The 20,790-nt window shown below is 40.4% G+C and overlaps 1 protein-coding gene across 1 annotated transcript; it reads right to left on the bottom strand.

The window, feature by feature from the left end:
- Positions 1 to 6,032: 6,032 nt before the first annotated feature.
- On the bottom strand, positions 6,033 to 20,466 carry LOC100879163 (otoferlin). Its single transcript, XM_076537244.1, is given in 27 exon segments — positions 6,033 to 6,674; positions 7,966 to 8,066; positions 8,237 to 8,409; positions 8,470 to 8,705; positions 8,963 to 9,150; positions 9,314 to 9,459; positions 9,525 to 9,847; positions 10,081 to 10,210; positions 10,261 to 10,405; positions 11,028 to 11,146; positions 11,148 to 11,280; positions 11,336 to 11,568; positions 11,983 to 12,196; positions 12,255 to 12,524; positions 12,754 to 12,915; positions 13,008 to 13,142; positions 13,943 to 14,059; positions 14,764 to 15,093; positions 15,455 to 15,769; positions 16,153 to 16,337; positions 16,542 to 16,704; positions 17,549 to 17,748; positions 18,418 to 18,607; positions 18,718 to 18,886; positions 19,555 to 19,708; positions 19,892 to 20,033; positions 20,090 to 20,466. Coding segments are annotated over 27 exon segments (5,019 nt in total). The 5' UTR covers positions 20,255 to 20,466; the 3' UTR covers positions 6,033 to 6,493.
- Positions 20,467 to 20,790: the final 324 nt, after the last annotated feature.

The following is a 20,790-nucleotide window of genomic DNA, read 5'->3' as shown; positions in this document are numbered from 1 at the left end:
ACGTGGTTGCCGTCGCGACCGGCTCGTGCGTAGTCGGCCGGCATCGGCATGTTTCGTGTACCGCCGTCTCGCTCGGCCATTCAGGGCCGTCGCACTCGCTGTCGGCGCCATTCGGGTCACGTGGCCGCCGAGGGGTGAACGACGCGACATTGTCTGTTCGTTGCTCGCTGTCTGCATTTACTTGTTTCTTTCTTCGCCGCAATAAAACTGAACGAATTAAGCTGGAACGTGGTGACAGTTGGAAGCAACTATATTTAGAATACTATTTTACTTTAAGATTTATGTTAGTGGAACGTTAAGTGCCTTTGTGCTCCTTGCGTGCACGTGGATCAACTTGCAAATTTCAAAATCTCGATTTCCCGCGGTTTCTGTACGAACCTTACATTTCAAAATTCTAATTTTGTAACCGTGAATGTTACATATTAGAAACAATTTGATGCAGCAATTTTGAGTCTTGTTTATGTGCTCATAGGACTATTATGTACATGCTCAGTTATCGTAAACTTTAATAACTATAAATTAAATATACAGCACACCTCCCAAGAGTGCTCACGAAGATTATTGATCATAAAAGTTATATTACTAATTAAAACTTCCCTATTCCTTTTTACGAGCAATACTAGCTAACCGTGTTTCTATCTTCAAATTGTCGTCGTAAAAGCTTCTATAATACTGATCTCATAAAAATGTTATTGCATACTGAACATAAAAATGGACAAATTTTTCAAATATTTTTCTAATAGGACATGACATGAAATAATGGAATGTCTGACCCTTATTCGATGGGGCAATTATGTAAAATCGATGAAGTTCCTCTAGATTAGGGGTCTCTAAATTTTCTGTAGACTTATCTTTCCTTCAAAAGAGCCTATGTTTTAGCACGCGAGAGAATGTAAGAGGAAGCGATCTCCTACTTAGCGTTACCGTTTCTGTCACCGTTGCATCGAGGTTTATCGTGTCGTCTGAACCATCTAGGAAATCCTGTGGACAGGTCTTACGCTATCATTATTCCAGCATGGTACCACCGTTCGAATACGATGCACGAGCGTGCACCTACCGTTCCACTTTTATGGAAATGAATCGCCGTCTTTCGAGGCACGAGTTACGTATACGTTGCTCTAACGGCTATTAATATTCGTTAGAAAACTCGCGCTAGAAATATTAAGGAGAGCTGCGTTCTGATATCCGTGGGTCTATTAGATTTAAGAGCGCGTATTTTATGGCTATTCTTCTGTTTCCATCGCGAGCTACTCGAATAAATAACATCGCGCGATGAAACAAGACCGGAAGTTACGTGATACCTGAAGATTTCCCGATAGACTAAGACGAACGAGTGCCGGAAGAGGACACCTACATGAAACGAGGTTTGCCAGGATTTCTGAAAATATTACGTAGACCGAATCGTGACCGTGTATATCAACAGTCCGATATCGAGCATGAACGTGCATAAAGTTCCATATGTTTAGCACTGTAAACCGCTTGTAGCAGACCGACTAGCATAATCTGGACCTGTGTAATCCTGTACAAATTCACTCGCAATCAGATTTATTGAGCATCCGTATACACGAAGGGTATAATAATTCCATTAGGGATTTCATCAGCGAAGCTACCAAGATACGTCTATAAAATAAAATTCGATTGCGTGTTTGTACCGGTCGTTTCTGCGCACTGAAATATTGTTACCGAGATCTAGAATCCGATAAACGCAGGATTACCAGGTATAATTTACCGAAGGAAACTTTAATCCGTGCTTGTATACACAGAACGAGGTACACGCTTGTTCGCGAGTGTCAGCTTGAAACTTCGGATAAACATTAAAGAAATACGAACGGTTCGTAGGAGCGGTAATTAGGAAAAGTTTTTAATCATTACAGAAAGTTGGCTCAAACAGATATATCGTGCGCTCGTTGCCAAGAAAACGATAAGCTTATAATTTGTTTACAAGCGGTCCCAAGGAGAGTGCTTTGAGTGCTTTTCACGGCAGTTCTTGCGTTCTAACGAGAATGTTGTTGCTTTAATGAAACTTGATGCCGTTTGAAAGATAAAAGCATCCTTGCGATGACGCTTTATCTTCAATTATTTCGAACGTCGTTTCGCGTTTATACGCCCGAGTTTATTCTTCCACGAACGAGAAACTGGTAGTTACTGTAAACGATTATTTCACAGTTTACCGACCGACACCTCGGAATTACACCCCTGAGGGTTGTTTTTCACTTTCATCAACTGCGAGTTTAAAAAGTTACTGAATAGGTCTGATTGAGGGACCTCGAGAAAGGGTAATAGGAAGAATCTTGCGGGTCAAGAAGTGAAAGTTTAAGAAAAACTTGAGAACCCCTTTTCGCGCGAAAATCTCACGTAGGGTGAAAACTATTGAGGCTGCACAACACACGATGAAATGGAGCTCGAGCAATTTCTTGGGTCGAGGAATCTGGCGATGAAACGTGGCGGGCGAGTCGATGGTTGGCGAACGGCCAGCTATCGGATCCCTATTACACACTGCCCATTAATATCGCAATCGCAGACACACGTTCGTGCCTCGAAAATTTAACGCCTCGGGTTCCTGGAACGACAGCCACTGAATAAATTTCGTTACATTATTTAATGACCATAAATCGTCCCCTCTTCCGTGCTACTTCTCGACAGGACTTTTGTACACCAACTTTCGGTTTGTTCTACACCTGGCCGAGTGCCCCGCGACATCTTTATGAGATCGAAGAAATATCTTGTTCACAAGATTTTATTTACTATCGTGTCTATCATTTTGCTTCGCAATTTTAACGAATGTATTTCAGAATATATTTCTACGAAGCTTTCAAGATCATGAGATGATCTGAAACGACAGGCTTTTGATCTTAGACAAAGCGTTCAAACGATCGACAGAGAGAGGATGTTACAACCGAACTTTCGCGTCTGTGACAATTTAGCAGTTCGCTCTGTACGAAAGCTGACATCCGGGTCGTGACGAGTCTTCGTCCTGAAAAAGCTTCCGTCGCAAGACAAATTTCCAGGCACTCGCACGCCTTCCTCTTGTCACGAAAGCGGAGTCGCGCGTACACAGCCCTGTAAACGAGGTCGCTTCCAAGTTTGACGATCGTGTTTCGTGATATCGATAAAACACGCTTACGGATTTCATGGGAAACCTATCTTTTATTCCTCTACTGCACCCTGTTTCACTGGCAATACTCGAAGAAATTTTTTAGTAGAACATGTACCTCGTAATAATTGCAATTTCATCCAAAAAATAAAATTTCTGAGAACTTTCTGAAAAATTCAAAAGTGTGGAACTCCTTGTACTCCTTATAAATTTCTCTCTGGCCATAGAAAGAGACAACGAAGTCGCTCCGTTCAGAGAAAGCATCTTCTTTTTTACTTTTAACGACGTTATCCTTGCTATAACGACTCCTTTGTTTTCTACCTTACGAGTGTCTACCTTGAGAGTGTCTTTTTGATGCTCTAGCACTCCTACGAGAGGCATTGAAGTCTAAAAAGTTTCGGACACCGTTCTCAGAAAAATTAAAAGTTAGATCTCTTGTATCACTATTCGCGACTTCCAGAAATCGTTGAACTTGCTATTTCCGTGATAAATTAAGAGGAAGAAGAGCTGCATAAATTTAGCCCGAGATATCCGCGACTAGCGCACTGATAATTCTGTCATAAATCCAGCCGCAGGGGTGGCAGAGGGTGCAGGAAGATTTCTGGTAGAATCGTAGGCGAAATCTCGACGTTATCGCGGAACAGGGTGAAACTTTTCATCGGGCCGGGTCATTGGCCCACAATCGAGAGATACTTGGTCGGATAGAGCACGCGATGGCGTTAAGACCGATATTACAGCGTGTTCCACAAGAAAGTAATCCGCGAAACGTTTAATCACCTTTATTAAGCCATTTAAAAATACACCCTCTAATCAGAGCGAGTATCAAACTCACTTTTTAAGCATGACTGCAAATGGTCTGCTCAATCAAAAATACCCTTTGCAAATATTGGAAGAAACAAGTTAAATTTAGAACGCATGAAGGTTCTACAAATATTTCCTGTTTCGAATGTCAAGACCTGTCAGAACAGCTTGTAAAAGATTTGACAAGTGGACAGGTGTTGAAGTGACGGATAACCATCTGGTGCAATAAGTCAAAAACTTGGCAATCGAGATGTCTTGTGAAACAGATTGTAGTGGACGTAGCATGCATTCTCTTGCATATGCATTCGCGTGACTCTCCGGCTGTGTAATAAGTGAATTCAGTCGGCCCGAAAACTTGGCTGACAAACTCGCGAGGGGTTCAGCCGAAGTATGACCGTTTAACGGCACCGGTTTCCCCCGGAGACCCGGTTTTTCGAGAAACAGCATGCAATCGTCGACTGCAGGTTCGCGTGTATTAACCCCTTCGAGCTTGATCACTGATTCAGTGTGTTTATTCGATGTACTTTGCCCCGTGTTTGGATTTAATGCGAACCTTGATGTTTGCCTAATGAGATACGGCTAATCTACGAACGGTAATTGTTTAACCAGTGGACCGGTGCTTTTGGCACGGAATGTTGGCACCGTTTCGGAGATTTATCGTAACGGTTATAATTTTTTATTGAACGAAACGATCTAGACAGTACTGGAGTTCTAAAATTTCTTGTTAGACAGTTATATTTCCTTCTATGTGTTAGAACCGATCGAACAGTCCACGTACAGATATACGGCACATCCGTTTCGCGCATTTATACGTCAGTTGGGCTTGATGGATTCGTGAGAAACGTCACATGAAAATAATGGAGGATCGCGTGGAGGCACGCTCGATTTTTTACAGCGCGAAATTCGAAGACGTATTTCGATGGTCCACGATATCGGTAACCAATAATGGTGATAAAAGACAACGAAGGAAATATAAGGGCTTCATGGAGGCAGCACCGAAATCGATCAAACTTTTGCTGTCCACCCGATGACTAACAAATAGAATCCATCATTATTAACTTCGCATTTGCATTCTTTTTGTACCTAATGCATCATTCTACGCATCTAGAAATATTAAAAGTTAGGATTTGCTTGAAAGTTATAAAGGCGGTCCATCTTTTTGCACGGTGTCTCGTTTCGAGTCTCTATGACAGCAAAGAAGATTAAACTACTTAGAACCGTTTGCTCGAGTTCAGCCGTAAAAAGGTTTATGTCACGACGTGACAGAGAGATAGGACGGTGTAAAAAATGCCTAGGTCGCTCATCGATATCGTAAAACTGACTGGATTCGTTTCGAACGAATACTAACTTTCCGCGCCGGAGACCCATAAACCTTGAGATAAATCCGAGACGATATCTTTTAATCTGTTTCGTCGAAAAGCCTTATTTATACGAACCTCTAAAAAATGTCACTTGAAAGAACCTGAAAGTCGAGACTTACAAATTCGAAAATATAATCATTGCAAATTTAGGAATTTTCAGAGCATCTTAAAAAATTTAAAGTTCTTCAAAGTCACTTAAGCTGTACAAGCAATTACCATAATTACTCTAATTATAGGAACTATTCGAAAAGAGGATATAAATACACCGAGCCGTCGCCGTGCCAATAGCACAATGAAAGGTTCATTGTTCTAGGGTTAAGAAAAGTCGAGTTCAATAAACTTTCGACCGAAACGGTTGAGTTATTGATCTTTTCGTTGCGTCACGTTACCTCTTTTCCACCTGGCTGGCTAACTCGCATTTTCATCACGCAGATCAGTTAAAACCGAAGAAACAAAATCGTTCCACAATATGATTTTGTTGCATTCATGTTTTATTCCGCAGACTTATGCTGATAGCGGGCTTTGTTAGAATCTGATTAATGTAGAAGCACGTGACTAATTTATATTTGCCAAGAGAGTTTGAAACGTGCTCAAATACGCCAGTGAAATATGCCCTGTGCAAAGGATTTTCAAAACGTGGAATAATTTTTACCTCGCTCATGCAAAATTTTTGACCTTTCAGAAATTCTGGTGATTCGATTGCTCTCTAAATTCGGATCTTTTTCTAAATGACCTTAATTAAAACAAATAGGGGTTGGATTTTCAGATTTATTTCTAAAGTCAAATGTACAAGGTCACCCACGCATATTATAAAATTTTTTGCAGGTTTTTTTAATTAACAAAAACAAACGAGAATAAGAAGTCGGGTCACCCAGAATATCTTTTAAGAAATCGCACGATGAATGTGTTTCAGACATTCAAAGAATAAAATAGCGCGTAGTTTGAAAAACTCCAAAGTTTTGTTACAAAGTCTGTATACAATGTTTGTATATCGAATTACAGAGCCATAGAACGGTGACCCATTAATTCAGGCTTATAATAAACAAGCAGGCGTTAATTGGCGAAAATGGTCGTTAACCGACTCCACCGCGTTGTCCCGCAATTAACGGTGCCGAAATGGCGTCGGAGTTATCGTGTGAAGTGGTCATAATCGATAATTCTTCCGTCGGCCGACCTAATTCTCGCATTTATGATCATTTTTCATCGCCGCTAACCGCTGCTGTTTTTTCACCGCGTTTCAAGCGCCTAGAAGACGTTTCACCGTGTAGCCGGGGAACGCGTAGATTCCGCAGCCGAATAGCACCAGCAGCAACACGCATATCAGGCAGCATATCACTCTCCATTTGTAATAACGGCAGACCACGAAACGAAAGGCCTTCCACGGATTTCGGAACCACGAAAACGACGTATCCGGTCGGCTATAAATTTAAGGAAACAGGTCTGTTAACGACAGCGACAGGATTGGGGATGGATGATTTGCTAGAACGTAGAATGTAGAATTTAAACAGCTGGTAACTTTGGAAAATTTTACCTAAAGCTTCGAGTTACAATTTAATATACTAGTTTCACATATGTGTTTGTTCTGTTAATCGATATCACACATGTTTTGAAATCGATCACTATGGCCAGCCATTTTGAACATTGCTAAACTGTTTACGTAACTTAAAATTGATGAGGCAGTTTCTAATATTATCCCATGTTTTTCATAATTTGTTACTTGAACGAAATCTCCATTTAGTGCATTTGTTCGGTAAAAAATATTCGCTTACGTGTGCGACAAAGATTAACGAAAACAAGATACGCGTTTAATTACGTAATGGTGATTTAACCAATGTGTTTTGGTTTAATTACACCCGGAACGATAATTCCGATTGCAGATCCGTCGGACGTTTGAACTTCATTAAACGTTCAGCGTGAACGAAACGTACATGGGTCAACGTATTTACGAATTTGTTGGTCTCAACGAGTTTCAAATGTTTGTAAATGGATACTTTTGAGCTGGAACTGATGGAAATGTATTCTGGGTAATTGAAATATTGCATGTTGTACTGAATACTATTTCATGTTACCAGATTCCTATGTTATTAAAGTATTACATTCCTAAACATACAAATTTATAGATTCTCAAATTCTTAGGTTTCCAAAATGTACAAACCCATTTAAAAATTAATGGTTTGCAATAGTTTCCGACATTTTGGTTATTCAAATAGTTTCCTAAAATTCATCAGTACGAGGATACATTTCGAGTGAACTCGAGCACACCGGACGGAATGATCTGATTAACGAAGCTACTCGTAGTTATACAGATTGACGATCAAAATCGGGAATTAATCCATTTAAGCTCGATGGCCAGCTCTAATTTCATTTGCGGCGGAATATGGTATCGAGCCACGTCTACTTCATGCTCGGTTTTATTTCGATCGTGCTACGGTAACTCCATAGAGAACGTTGAATAAATAATATTATGTTCTTCGAATAGCTGTAAGTCACTTACGAATAATTAAATTTTCACGATTTGCGAGTTCGTTTAGATAAAAGAATCTATATCGACTTCTATCAACTTCAATATTATTTTCTTATAATTATTCAAAATTAGCAAGGGCTTGAAATTTTTCTTTCAAAATTTGAGAGGGTTAATACTTATGAATCGATCGTTATTGTGGTATCAGGTTTACTTTGCTGACGTAGGATTTCGTTTAATTAACGTACTTTGGTGGAGGAAGATTTTGGGGTGGGTCTCTTCCTCTTCCTACCGGTTGCTCGTCCGCTTCATCCCCCTTCAGAACTGACAATTCTAATTCGACTTTGCCCTAAATTATACTTGCATCAGTTTCAATTATCGAGTAATATTTTTCTACAAAATTATTCGACACATAAAAGTTACACAATTACTTTTAAACCCCCTTTCAATTTTTCAAACAAATTAAATTCAGCAGATCAAAGACCCGTGTCAACGACCAAAACGAATATCCATACTCACCGATTGAACGTAATTTCCGGTCGCGACACCACTAGCAAACGGCCACCAAGCTTTGATCCGTGTCGCTTTAAACAAATCGATGGTCGGCAAGTTCGGATCGAGCAAACTCAGCGTGCAGCTCTTGGCGTTGGAACTTCCTCGTGGCATTCTCGCCAGGTCTAACGTCAGCGCGCCTAAAATCAATTGATCGAATCAATGAACGTTTAATTAACTTCGAGAGATTTTCACCGCACCTAGAAAGTCATCCGAACTGAAGTGGTCGCTGTCCCAAACTTGCAAGTGCAGTTTGCACGGCATTTTCTCCTCGATCTCGCTTCTGGCCAATAGGGACATCTTCCTACGAACAACCATCACCTTCTCGCGTTTCGAGTACATCACTCGAAATACGAACCTCCAGTTGAAGTTTCCCTCTCCGTTTAGGGAGTTGTAGTGGACGTCCGTTTTTTGGTAGTCGTCGTACAGAATCCAACTGTGATCATGAATCAGATAGTTTTACCCTTTTGAAAGTCTATTTCAAAATGGAAGTGATCATACAAAATATCTTGTATAATACAAAATATCTTGTGTAATTAAGTTTTAAGACTTGAGTTTCAAAATGTTAGTCCTTGTACAATAAAGTACATAGTATCATTTCGAATGTAAGGTTCATAAAAAATCTGTGAAGAGGGTCTAGAATATTCTCTTGAGAGTAGAAGGTCTATTTACCGATGCCATTTTCGTACGTACCCTTTCACGTAAATATCGGAGCACTTTTCTCCCGTGAGGAATTGACTTTCAACGAGTGGCACATCCTCGGTATTCCAAACGATCACGCGAATTTCATATTCCTCTGGTACGGGGGCGGTAATGTCTACGGGTGGCTTCGGTGGAAGCTCGTCGAATTGAAACATGTCGATCCAAAGTTCCAATTTGCCCTGAAACGACCGATAAATATTTAGACAGTCGAAACAGACACCCGTCTGAAAAATTCCCTCTAAAAATTTACTCGGTTTGCAACAATTAACAAAGATAACTAAAGACAATGCACATTAAGATACAATTCTTAAAGATGAATATTTGTCGGGTAATAAATCTAACCTGTTCCAGACCGTACTTGGCGACGTTGAAAAGTGGTCTTCTTTCTAGATGTTCCGGCACCAAAGTGCATCCGCAAATGGGAAAATCTTGCCATTGATGAAGAACCATTAACGCCATGCGTTCTTTCCTGTCTGAATAAGAATCATCTATCACCGATAAAGAATGCGTAACTCGTGGGATGAGCTCCAACGATTTATTTCGGAAGACAGACTCGTCTCGTCCTGATCGGTAAAGGCGAATCGTTTCCGTCCGATCTTCACATAATTCTCGTCGAACTCCGGCGGTGGCAGATTATTTTTCTTGCAGAGTTGCTCGAGTATCTGCGTCGGTCTCTCGCGGTCTCTCCAAGCATTATAACCTTCGATATTATACTTGCTCGATATGCCACAGGTGGCTCGATGCCGGCTGTAAAATCGATTTTCCAAGTCGATTTTAGTTTCTCCTATCAGATCGTCGGCCGAGCTTACGTCGTAGTCCCATACTTGTATGGTTAGCAGGTAATCGTGGGGAAATGTGGCTTCTATCTCGAACAGCCTGCAAAAGGATAATTTCCGATGTTCTACATTTACAGATTTTTCCTACTTCTCTTTTCAGGCTTCCACAAATTCAAAAATCCCGAAAGGCAATTAAATCCGCCCAATAACTAACAATGAAAGCCGATATTCGTTAACCTTTTAATCCCGAAACGCACATAAAAATTGCACGTATCTAAAAATTTTACAATCTCAATACAGCTGATGAATAAAAGAGTTAAACCTAATCCGTACCTTCCGAAAGTGGGATTCAGCTGGTTAGGCACGTAGTTCTTCTTATCGTTGATGAAAGTCTTGCCAAGTTTGACGCACAAGTAAGGATCAGACTTGCCGCTAAGCGGATCATTAGGCTGCAAATTGATACCTACGAGGAGAATCGATAGTACGATCTCGGTTGAACGCCATGGAACTCACCCTTTAGCACGTACAGCCTAACCAGAAGTCTGACGAGCTCCGCCGGCGGATAATCGTCGCATAAACCGTTAACCGCGTTTCTACCGCTCCGTGTTTTGCACGGTAAGTTATCCGGATGCGGCCAACGGTACACCGCTATGTGGCCCTGCGGATGAAAGTCGGATTTTTACGACGCCTCGTATTTCTCTTTAACGACGGCAGTTTAAAGTTTTTCGAGAAACGGATTGAAAGTGTTCGCCGTGGTAATTGGAGGGAAATTATTCGGTCGTGCGACGAGACGCGGAATCCTATTTTCCCGAGATGAAAATAATGTAACGGGACAGAAGACAGCCTGCAATAGTGCCGTTTAATTGTTTGGAAAGCGGACGCTGGCTGTCTGCCAGATGACAGCAACTCGTTGAATAAAGTTTGAAATTAGGAAAGGATTCAGTTATTTCGAATGCAGTTGGGAGGAGAAAAATTGTCGCTTAATGGCACGATCATTAGGCAGTTCATTATTACTCGCTTAGATGCTAAATTTCCCAAATTAATTTTTCAAATTGTAATGCAAGATCCTTTGTGTTAAATTTTTTTATCACATATGTGAGCTATTAAAGTGTATCTAAAGAGCTATTAAAGTCTACTGTTTCTGTAGACTAGGTAACTAGATAACGTAACAGTTTCGGTATTTTGCAAGCAACTCCGCGGCAAATTCGTCAACAGTTATCGTTGTTTCTCGCAACATTTTAGCAAAACTATTCCGTGCAAATGACAAGTCAGCGGCGAACCTTGAATTTCCCGACATAATTGTCTCTATCGTAAGCAGGATCCCCGGTCTTCTTCCCTCTCCAGAGCTCGAACGTTCTCAGACGATCCTGGAAGCCGGCAAACTCCGGTTGCATCTCCAGTTCCCCGTCGTACACCTGTTTCCCGTCCAATGAGAGACAGCTGAGCTGCTGAAAATTCGCTAAAGCGTCGTACCTTGAACGTCGCCACGAGCTCCTCGGGAATATCCTTGCCTAATTGTCTGCTTTTCTCCTTCTGCAAACGAAAACTTATCCTTACAAGATCCAAAACCCTGATCCGATATTCCTACTTCCAAAGAGGCGTAGTATTTGCTCCACCAATCGAACGAGTCGTCGTCACGTTTCGATTGTAGCTTGGGTTTTTTCCTTTTCTTTCTTCTCCAGGGGAGCACGACAGAGAGGAGCTTCTTTACAGATCGCAGGATCTTTTGAAACTTCGAGGACTCTTTAATGATCATCTTCTTGTAGGGGATCAATTCTTGACTCTCGGCCTTCGTTGGGTCGTGGTCGGTCGGGAGCGGGACTAAAATAAAAATAGGGAAATGATCTCTTCTATTGATTCAAAATTAAATGAAAATCTATCTGCAGCTAATTCCAGTTTCGTTGTAGTATAAACTAGAGATATGCTGGTAAAAAACATTTGTACCGAACCTGATGTGCGAACTTTAATTAACAAACTTCACTGTTACGTGCAGCAAGCATTTCCATGGCGTTATTAACTCTTATATGAGGAAGTTCCGAATCGATGTAGCTGAGATTAAATGTTTAGTACGCTCGAAACATATGAGCGTTCATTTTTCCGCGTATTTTAATCAAAGACTGAAGAGTGAACTTTGAAATGGAATTTCTCCACTATTCTTACAAGCGAATAGAGACAAATGCACATAGTTTGAGCGAAGATATGCAAATGGCTACAGAAATAATTTATGAGACTTACGTATTGTAGTCGATTGTTTCTTCCACCGAAGTTTTGCAATGAATCCCGACTCGTGTATCTGCTCGTCGTATTCCTCTTCGGTTATTAATTGCTCCAGAAACACGTTAAGAGAAGGCACGATGCAAATCCCAGCGTATTTGAAGCAACCGAATCCTCGCGAGTCGTAAGCTTTTATGATGATGGAAGGATAATAGATATCGAGCTCTGGCATGTCCTTTGAAAAAGAAAAACCGATGCAACGAATTACCTTCGTTTATCGATATTAATATTACCAAGCTAACGATGATGTGCGGTTCCTCGAAGTTACTAAATCTTTTAACATTCTCCATCACCTCTGATTTGACGTTGACTCCCGCACATTCTATTATAATTCTGGGTCTCGTCACGGGCAAGTAATAAATCTTCTTCATATCGCGCACACCCCAAAATATAACCTCCAGCCTGTAACTCGCCATTTTTGGCCTGATGTCGGTCGGTATGTTATAAATAATTTCCGGCTCTGACGGGTCTATTGGCCTATCCACATTTTCATCGTCCTCCACCTGCAAATATTTTGCAGTCATACTTTATGTGTTTAAAGAAATTTATGGTACGCTTTCATTACATGAAACAAGGTATACACACTCAATTTCATGTACACGTATGTTCAATATGCAAGGAGGAGAAATTGTACACAGATCGTAAATATCGAGGTCGAAATTAATGGGTGCAAAAGATGTTAACGGAAGATGGAAAAGGCTTGCAAGTATCGATTAGTATCGCCTGTCTCACCTCTATGAGCTCGAATGCAGCGAGCACGGAGCCGCTGCAATCCCTTTGCGATTTAAATTTGTACCACTCGAGTTTCGGAGGGAAATCAGGCGGCGAGTAAGTTTCCTCTGCGAGTTTAACTAATGGAATGGCTGTGCATCTTCCGCAGAACTCCTTGATGCCCTGTAAATTTTAGAATCGTATATTTTCGGGTCGGTTCTGATGAGTAATCAGGCATTGATTACGATTCACTAGATATTTCAGAAATCACTCACGCAGATGTCCTGATCGAAAACTTCAAGTAACACCGACGGTGGATTTAATTTGATGTACTCTTTTGCTCCATGCACGGTTCTCGGAGGCAGAATCAGGGTTTGGTCCCAGTAGGGGTCCAAACTTTGCTTTATAACCTAAAAGTAACCATGTAAGGAGTTCAAAGTTAAAATGGATGAAGTTTAACCTCTCACTATCATAGTCATATTGAAAGAACTATGGAGTGCTTTACATTCTAAAAGTACCTGTATAAATGGAAATAGTTCAAAGTTAAAGTTGATCAAGTTTAACCTCTCACTATCATAGTTGGTCATATTGGAAGAACTATGAAGTGCTTTACAACCTAAAAGTACCCATGCAAATAGTTCAAGATTAAAGTGGATCAAGTTTAACCCCTCACTATCAGAGTCATATTGAAAGAACTATGAAGTGCTTTACAATCTAAAAGTACCTATGTAAATGGAACTAGTTTAAGGTTAAAGTGGATCAAGTTTAACCTCTCACTATCATAGTTGGTCATATTGAAAGAACTATGAATTGCTTTACAACCTAAAAGTACCCATGTAAATAGTTCAAGATTAAAGTGGATCAAGTTTAACCCCTCACTATCAGAGTCATATTGAAAGAACTATGAAGTGCTTTACAATCTAAAAGTACCTATGTAAATGGAAATAGTTTAAGGTTAAAGTGGATCAAGTTTAACCTCTCACTATCATAGTTGGTCATATTGAAAAAACTATGAAGTGCTTTACAATCTAAAAGCACCCATGTAAAAGGAAATAGTTCAAGATTAAAGTGGATCAAGTTTAACCCCTCACTATCATAGTCACATTGAAAGATCTATGGAGTGTCGATGATAAGAGCATCAAACGTAGGAGCTTATAATAGAGTTGCGGTATAAAGTAGTTGCAATTGTTGGTGAATTATCGATACTCACTCGTGTCGTGGCCGTGTAACCGTGAAACGCAACGCGAACCAGCGGATCCAATAAACCGGATGCATCCATCCCGGGATCAAAGCAACCTTGGAATATATGTGCTCGTAATTGGAATGCCTGGAACGCAAGATGCTATATTCTCTATAAGGTGACACTATTTCGAGAGACGTCTAAGGTTCATCCGTATTTACTGAACATTTATTTCTGAATTACTGAACTCTGACTTTTCAACTTAAAACTGTATCAGAAAATTAATAGTGGAATTAATAATTGAAGATAGCTACGTTTAACAATGTATTCCCTATTATTGGCTTTAATGGCCCGATGCTCTAAATGTTAGATTTGCTGATCAAAGGATCTGTGCTATTGACGGTATAATTGCAGAGTACCTGTGTAATTGTACTAATTCGGCATTTGAGTTATACAAACCGATGGACTAAATAATTCAAATGGCTTACAAGGAAGCTCGGAATGCTTAAGGAGTTAACCTTAAGACAGAGTTTCCCTAAGGATGTAACCGATTCCACCGTTAAATAACCAGAGAAAAATCCTACAGCTTTCGAAACATACGCGAACGTAATAGGAGAAAGTGCATATTCAATTGCATTTACAAAGGCGTGTTCGCTCGGGGACTTGCATTACTCTTATCACAAACGCGTATCGTGTACCATTCGTTTTTCCTCGAATCGTTAACATAATTAAGAATCTCGCATACTCCAAAATATAAAAAATATGTCATTGAAAATGCACCTAATTTGCACCACGCATCTCTCGAATTAATTAGAACTTCGACCTTGGCCCAGAGAACGGTTTGTCATTACCGTGGATCGAGTGTACTCGAAATATTTCGGGAACGAGTCGACGTTCCTCTCGTGATCCACCTTGTATCCCGGCGGAAGCGAGGACCAGCAGGCACCGATGTACTCCGCGGTTCCCAGCCATAGAAAAATCTGCAGCTTGCAGGCTGCATAATCTGCCTCGTCTTCGTCGGACGGATTCTTCAGGAACACGTCCACTTGCCTGCCACACTTGCTCCCTCTCTCTGTCTCCTGTTCTGAATAAATGATCTCCTCTGGCGAGAACCGGGCGTACGCTACTCGCTTCGAGCCAGCCATCATCCAAATGAAAACGTCTGGCAGGCTATGCTGAGGCTGGTAAATTTGTGAAAAGTCGATGTAGCATCCGGAGAGATGAATATGTTCATTTTCGTGAACAGAGATTGATCTAGTCTACTCGTGGCTTTCTTTTGATTAAGGAGCTACCTCAAGAGAGGTGATTTTTCGAACACTTTCAAATTCGCAATTTGTAGGTTCTCGATTTTTATGTGTGGGTTTCTTTTGAGGAGTTAGCTCAAGAGAGGTTTTCGAGATTTAACACCAAATTCGCAGTTTCCAAATTTGTAGATTCCCGACTTTTTACCTCTCCAATGTGGATTTTGCTAAAGGAGGTTTTTCAAGAGGACTTTGGTTTGAAACTTTACCCAAACTCTGAGAGCTTTTGCAAGTGACTCACGTCTTCCTGAATCTTTTTAAGCTTCCTCAAGTACTGGTACGCGTGCGCCATGGCGATCCTGGTGTAATGGTTGCTCGGAAGGTCCCCGTTGATCTTGATCCTCCTCAGGATATCCTCGATCTCCTTACGGCAGAGATTCACGCGATGACGATCCAACTTGGTGGTGCCTCCCTCGTCGTAGTATCGTCCCGTGTCCAGCGTATGCAAATAACGGATGCAATGACTCTTCAGGGCACGAATCGTTTCGTTGTACAGTTTGTAAACGTCCGGTCGTTCCAACATAACCAGACCCTCCAGTCTCTCCAATTTCTGTTCCTGTCGACACAATTAGCGAACCGTTCTATCTCGAACTCGCTTATTTCCCAACTCGCGGGAACTCGGATTTATGAAATATTTCTTTGAAATTGATGGCAAGTTGTGTAACGGTTTCGCGTTAACGGCTTGGAATTTTAACGCGTCATTTATCGAACTTGGGAGTTCTTGGAGTCTGCAGCGCCTTTAAAATTTCAGTGCCACCGGGAATTCGCTGGAGTTGAAACGTCCGCACGAAATTGTTAATACGGCTTGTTAATAACAATCGCTTTGTTCAAGAAGGTTGTAATAGAATATCGATATTGACAAAATTTCGAAAGAGGGTGAGAATATTTTAGTTTATGGAAAGCTTGTTTTTAGCTACTATTGACAAACGCAGAGCTTACAAGAAATCGAACGATGAGAGCCAGGCTGTTACTGTTGTGCATCCTCCAGCCGAGGTTGGGCCACCAAGATCTGACATGCAAGCACGGTTTTCTCGAACCGAGGGGCAGATAATTACATTTGCCATCCAGAGAGCCAGTCATTCGTAACACGGTCCCGCTGTCGAACACAGGCATCCTTCTGTTTCCTGTTGAAAATTAATCGTGTGTTAATCAGGGTAACCGCTTTGTGAACTTCGCTAACCCTTTGCACCCGTTTCTGCTCTCACTGAGCAACTGAACTTGAGAAATTTAGGTAATGAGATCTATTTTTCACCAAATTCCTAAGTTACCGAAGTGCTTCACATTGTTACACAAGTGCAGAGAGTTAAGATTAGAAACTTAGAGAGTACCATCGTTGTCGTCGAAGCACTGGCTATGCGAGAATTGTCTATTACCGGCGTTCCCAAGGCTAACCTCGTAGCTTATCGATTTCCATGAAAATCGTCGATCGATCATGCTCGCATCGTAGAGGACAGCGATCAGGTAATATTCCTCTGTTCTCCATAAGCTTTTCTTTGGGAAAAGAATCATTAGATAGCATTAATGGACGTGGAATCGATACGAGGGCTGGGTTAGAGCGTTAGTTGACAATAGGGGTGATTTCACCCCTTTCATGTCGTAGGCTTACAAAGTTTCAGTGATTTTCGCAATATTAGCTTGGCTTCTTACGATTTGATATTAAATTTTTTGTAGGTCGTGAAATTCATCGTGGATTCTAATTATGTTAATTACTCTGATATTCGGAGAATTGAGTAAGCTGTATCTCGTTTCACATGAGTTAATAAACTTCTTAATTAGTTTTGGACCTTTGGAAAACCCCCCTGCTATTTTGCATCAAGTTTCAACAAAGTTCTATCACGATAAACCGAAGTACTGTGTACGCCTTGTACAGTCACTTTTCTATGTCTCTAAAAAGATTTATTTCAGCGAAGCTTTTAATTAATTTCCGGAAATAACGTTCATTAGAAAATAGTAAACCCACTTGTGCAAAAAAGCTTCAACAAAGTTTCAAAAGCATCAAATAAGCTCCCTAATTAGTTTCTGGAGATGAAAGCACCTTTTGAAAAATAGTGAACCCCTAATTTTGCTTCGAAAAGTTCCACCCCTAAATTTCGAACGGGTCACGGATTTAACTTCTTTAATTAGCGGTTGACACGTTTTTTTATCGACAGAATCGGAAGCTTAAAATATATCGGATTCCATGTAAAATATGCATGAAATATCCGATTCTTCGATACATTCTAAAATGACTTAATGAAAATGAGGTAACACAATTTTCATCCGCGCTTGTAAAATTGCCAAAACGATAAAGTCCAAGCAGCGGATTGACATTCGCAGAGGAAATTGATAGACGTACCTCGATAATGGGAGGGGTAGGCTCTGTTTCTGCACTGATTCCTGACGACGCTTCTGGGTCATCCATTTCAGTTTTTAGCGAAAGAAGAAGCCTGCCGCGATAAAATGGGAGGCTTGTACACTTGCCGAAACAGCTGTTCCTCTCTGACGATCCAAAACCGTAGAAATGAAGAAACGAGGGGCCGAAAGTTGGCAGGAAACCTGGCGATATGTCGGAACATCTTATATGCGATTCATTTTAGCCACGAGCTTGATAGCTCTTTATAATTTCGTTATATGACCGATGTCTCTAAATTCTCGAATTCCTCATTTTTGTAATCTATACATTTTTTAACTGGTAAATTGCTGAAGCTCTATATTATTAAATATCTAAATTTTCACATAAATTTAATTGTCTAAATTTCTACTTTCATAAATTTCCAAATCAACAACTATCAAATTTGTACACTTCCAAATTTCTAACTACCCAAGTTTCCAATTTAATTTTTCTAGAAGACCTCGTAAGAAATAGCTCATTATATTCAATCCGGTCTAGTAGCAAGATTGCTATCGTAATCGTATCCTGATACTCGAATCAAAACGAAGATCCTCCGGTAATTGGACCGGGGCAATAAACGAGCATGTATTCTTCATTTTACGAGAACCCAAGGCGGAGAGGATAAATCGGATCCGATGAAATCGAATCAGAGTTACACAACGTTAGTTGCATTAAACGCGGCCGGACTCTGGGGGAAAGAATTTACAGCCCAAATGGAACAAACAAGCTGGTTAATCCATGTTTCGTTTGCAGCTGCGTGAATTTCTACCGTGTTCTCTAATTTATCCCGCCAATTTTTTCTTTACATTTTATTCTCTTCAATTAATAATTACCGTATTCGCCAGAATGTGATATGTGACTCATGTTGAGAATGTAGGAAGCCACCACACAGGTTCGACAACTATTCACACGGTGTTTAATTGCGATTCGAACGCGCTGACAGAGGGAGGGAAACATTTCTTTGAACGTGATCTTCTCGTTGAATCTCGGAGCATAAGTTTGCCACTCCTCGCTGGTTCGCCCCTAAAAGATTCTACGTTAATTTCTAAAAATTAACCCTAAAGAAACTCAGAAATATTCTAATTTCTAGAACATCAAACATTTGAAGTATCTTATATACTAAATAACTTCACCTTCATTCCAGCGAACGATATCTGCACATAGGGATTAATGTTCTGAAAATCGTTTTTCACGCAGAGGCTACTCATGTCCGGCAGCCCGTCGGCTCGATAAATCGCGAAAATATAGCGAGCACGTTGCCTGAACGGCAGAGACTCGCCGCCAACTGGTAACAAGAGATTCCTGTAATTGTTCGTATCTCGATTAATCGAGCGATACACTCGCAATTTCGCTGGGTCCGGAATCGATTTCGCGTCACACGCGGCACCGGCGTGTAACATTAAAATGGATACCGGAGAACCAGCTACGCTATTTCCCGAGGAACGCAATATGTATGTAGATGAACGGTTACGCGGGCAAATTTGCGACGCTGGATTCACGAAGATTAAAGACGAGGATACGATATGACCGAGGGTTAACGCGATCTTTTATCAAAGACGGGAGCAAAAAACAGCTTTATGGGGTAGTTCGCCATTTTCTGAGGTGGACGCAGACGTAAGCTTGAAATTTTATTCCGAGTTATATTGGGAAATGTGGACGCCTCAGGATTAAAATGCAAGGATATAGGTTAAACTTGATAAATAGTGCATCTTCTGAGGGATTCACGCTATATTATCCTGTGAACATCGTATTAATTCCAAGTTGCTCTAGGTACATTTTAATCGAGTTTGCAAGTTCTTGTATCGATCTCGAAGACGAGGGATGTAAGTTACGAGATTTATAAGAATTTAACTAATTTATCAGCTATTGCTGATAATCATCGGCTATGATTTCATATTAGAAATCTAATCGAGCCTCAGTTTCTAAGATTCTTACGTCGACTCGCTTGTATATTTCAAAGTGAAAATTACCCTTCGATATCATCCTCACCCTCCGTTTCAGGATACACTCTCATCTTCTCCCCTTTCACGTTGATTGCAATATTGCATTTGACGTAACCTTTCGGTCCCGCCGCAAGATCCTTTGGATTCGTCAACATCGCCCACTTGTGGTAATATTGGCGATCTATTTAAAACCATTAGCAAATTAATTAGGGTACATGTTGAATACTAACGAACCGACATATCTCATTTATAGAGAAATTAAGTAATTTGTATGCCCCAATAAACCTGTGGTACTTAAAGAAATCACAATTATCTCAATATATCACACACGGGAATTTCACCTCCTACAAAAACCCATAATTACCCGGTTGTTCCCAAACAAGCGCAATCTCAAAACTGGTACTCCCATGGAACTTCGATCTTATATGCTGCTTCAGATACACAGCGATCATGATCTTGGTGCTCAAAAGTTCTTCCAGATGGCAAAATAAATCGAAGACGAAATACTGAAAATTGGTGCAATTAAAAAGTAATATTGCAACGCCTTAGTTTGCAAAATTACTTCATTGAAAATTGGGGAGTCGGTTCTCTCTCGAACTACAGTTCTCCTTTTCCGATTTCCCACCTTCACCACGACAGATGGATTCGCATTTTGCGGCAAATATTTCGCCTCTAGAATCGTTATGCAAACTTGATAAGTGCTCGGCCGAAATTTCCTGCGAACCATCGTGTTTAGGCTCGATATTTAATGCACTTCGCATTTGTTCCACAAATTCTTCGAGGTTATCGATGTATAATTAATGTATGAATATTCGATTCGTTCGGTGATCGATAGACTGCATGCATATTCATGTCGTGTAATTTTTGTTTAATAAGGATATTACGAATAGTTACAATTATTATACTTTGATGAAGCTGATATTTATTGTTAATTGTACAAAATGTAATTATTTCCTTGTATTGTAAGATAGGCTAGTTTCGTTTTAAAAATAAACTTGTTTCTAGTGGAACTTTAAACTAATTTTTCACGCTTATCAAAGTGTTAAAGAGAAGATATAAAAATAGATATTTGCATAAACATCCGCAGTTTATTTTTAATAGTACCGATTTTTGGAATGATGTTGCTGGCGCCGTCTAATAGAGAACATTGCAACTAAGAAAGCAAAAAAATATTTTTCATAAAATTACAATTTGACTCGCTGTTAAGATACTTAAAGCAAATAATTATATAATTAAAATGTATTTTTTAAATATGCAAGTAGC

The sequence above is a fragment of the Megachile rotundata genome, chromosome 11 (assembly GCF_050947335.1).
Source record: "Megachile rotundata isolate GNS110a chromosome 11, iyMegRotu1, whole genome shotgun sequence".
Lineage (NCBI taxonomy): Eukaryota > Metazoa > Arthropoda > Insecta > Hymenoptera > Megachilidae > Megachile > Megachile rotundata.
The sequence above is the reverse complement of the archived record's forward strand: the minus strand, read 5'-3'. Positions and strand labels throughout refer to the sequence as shown.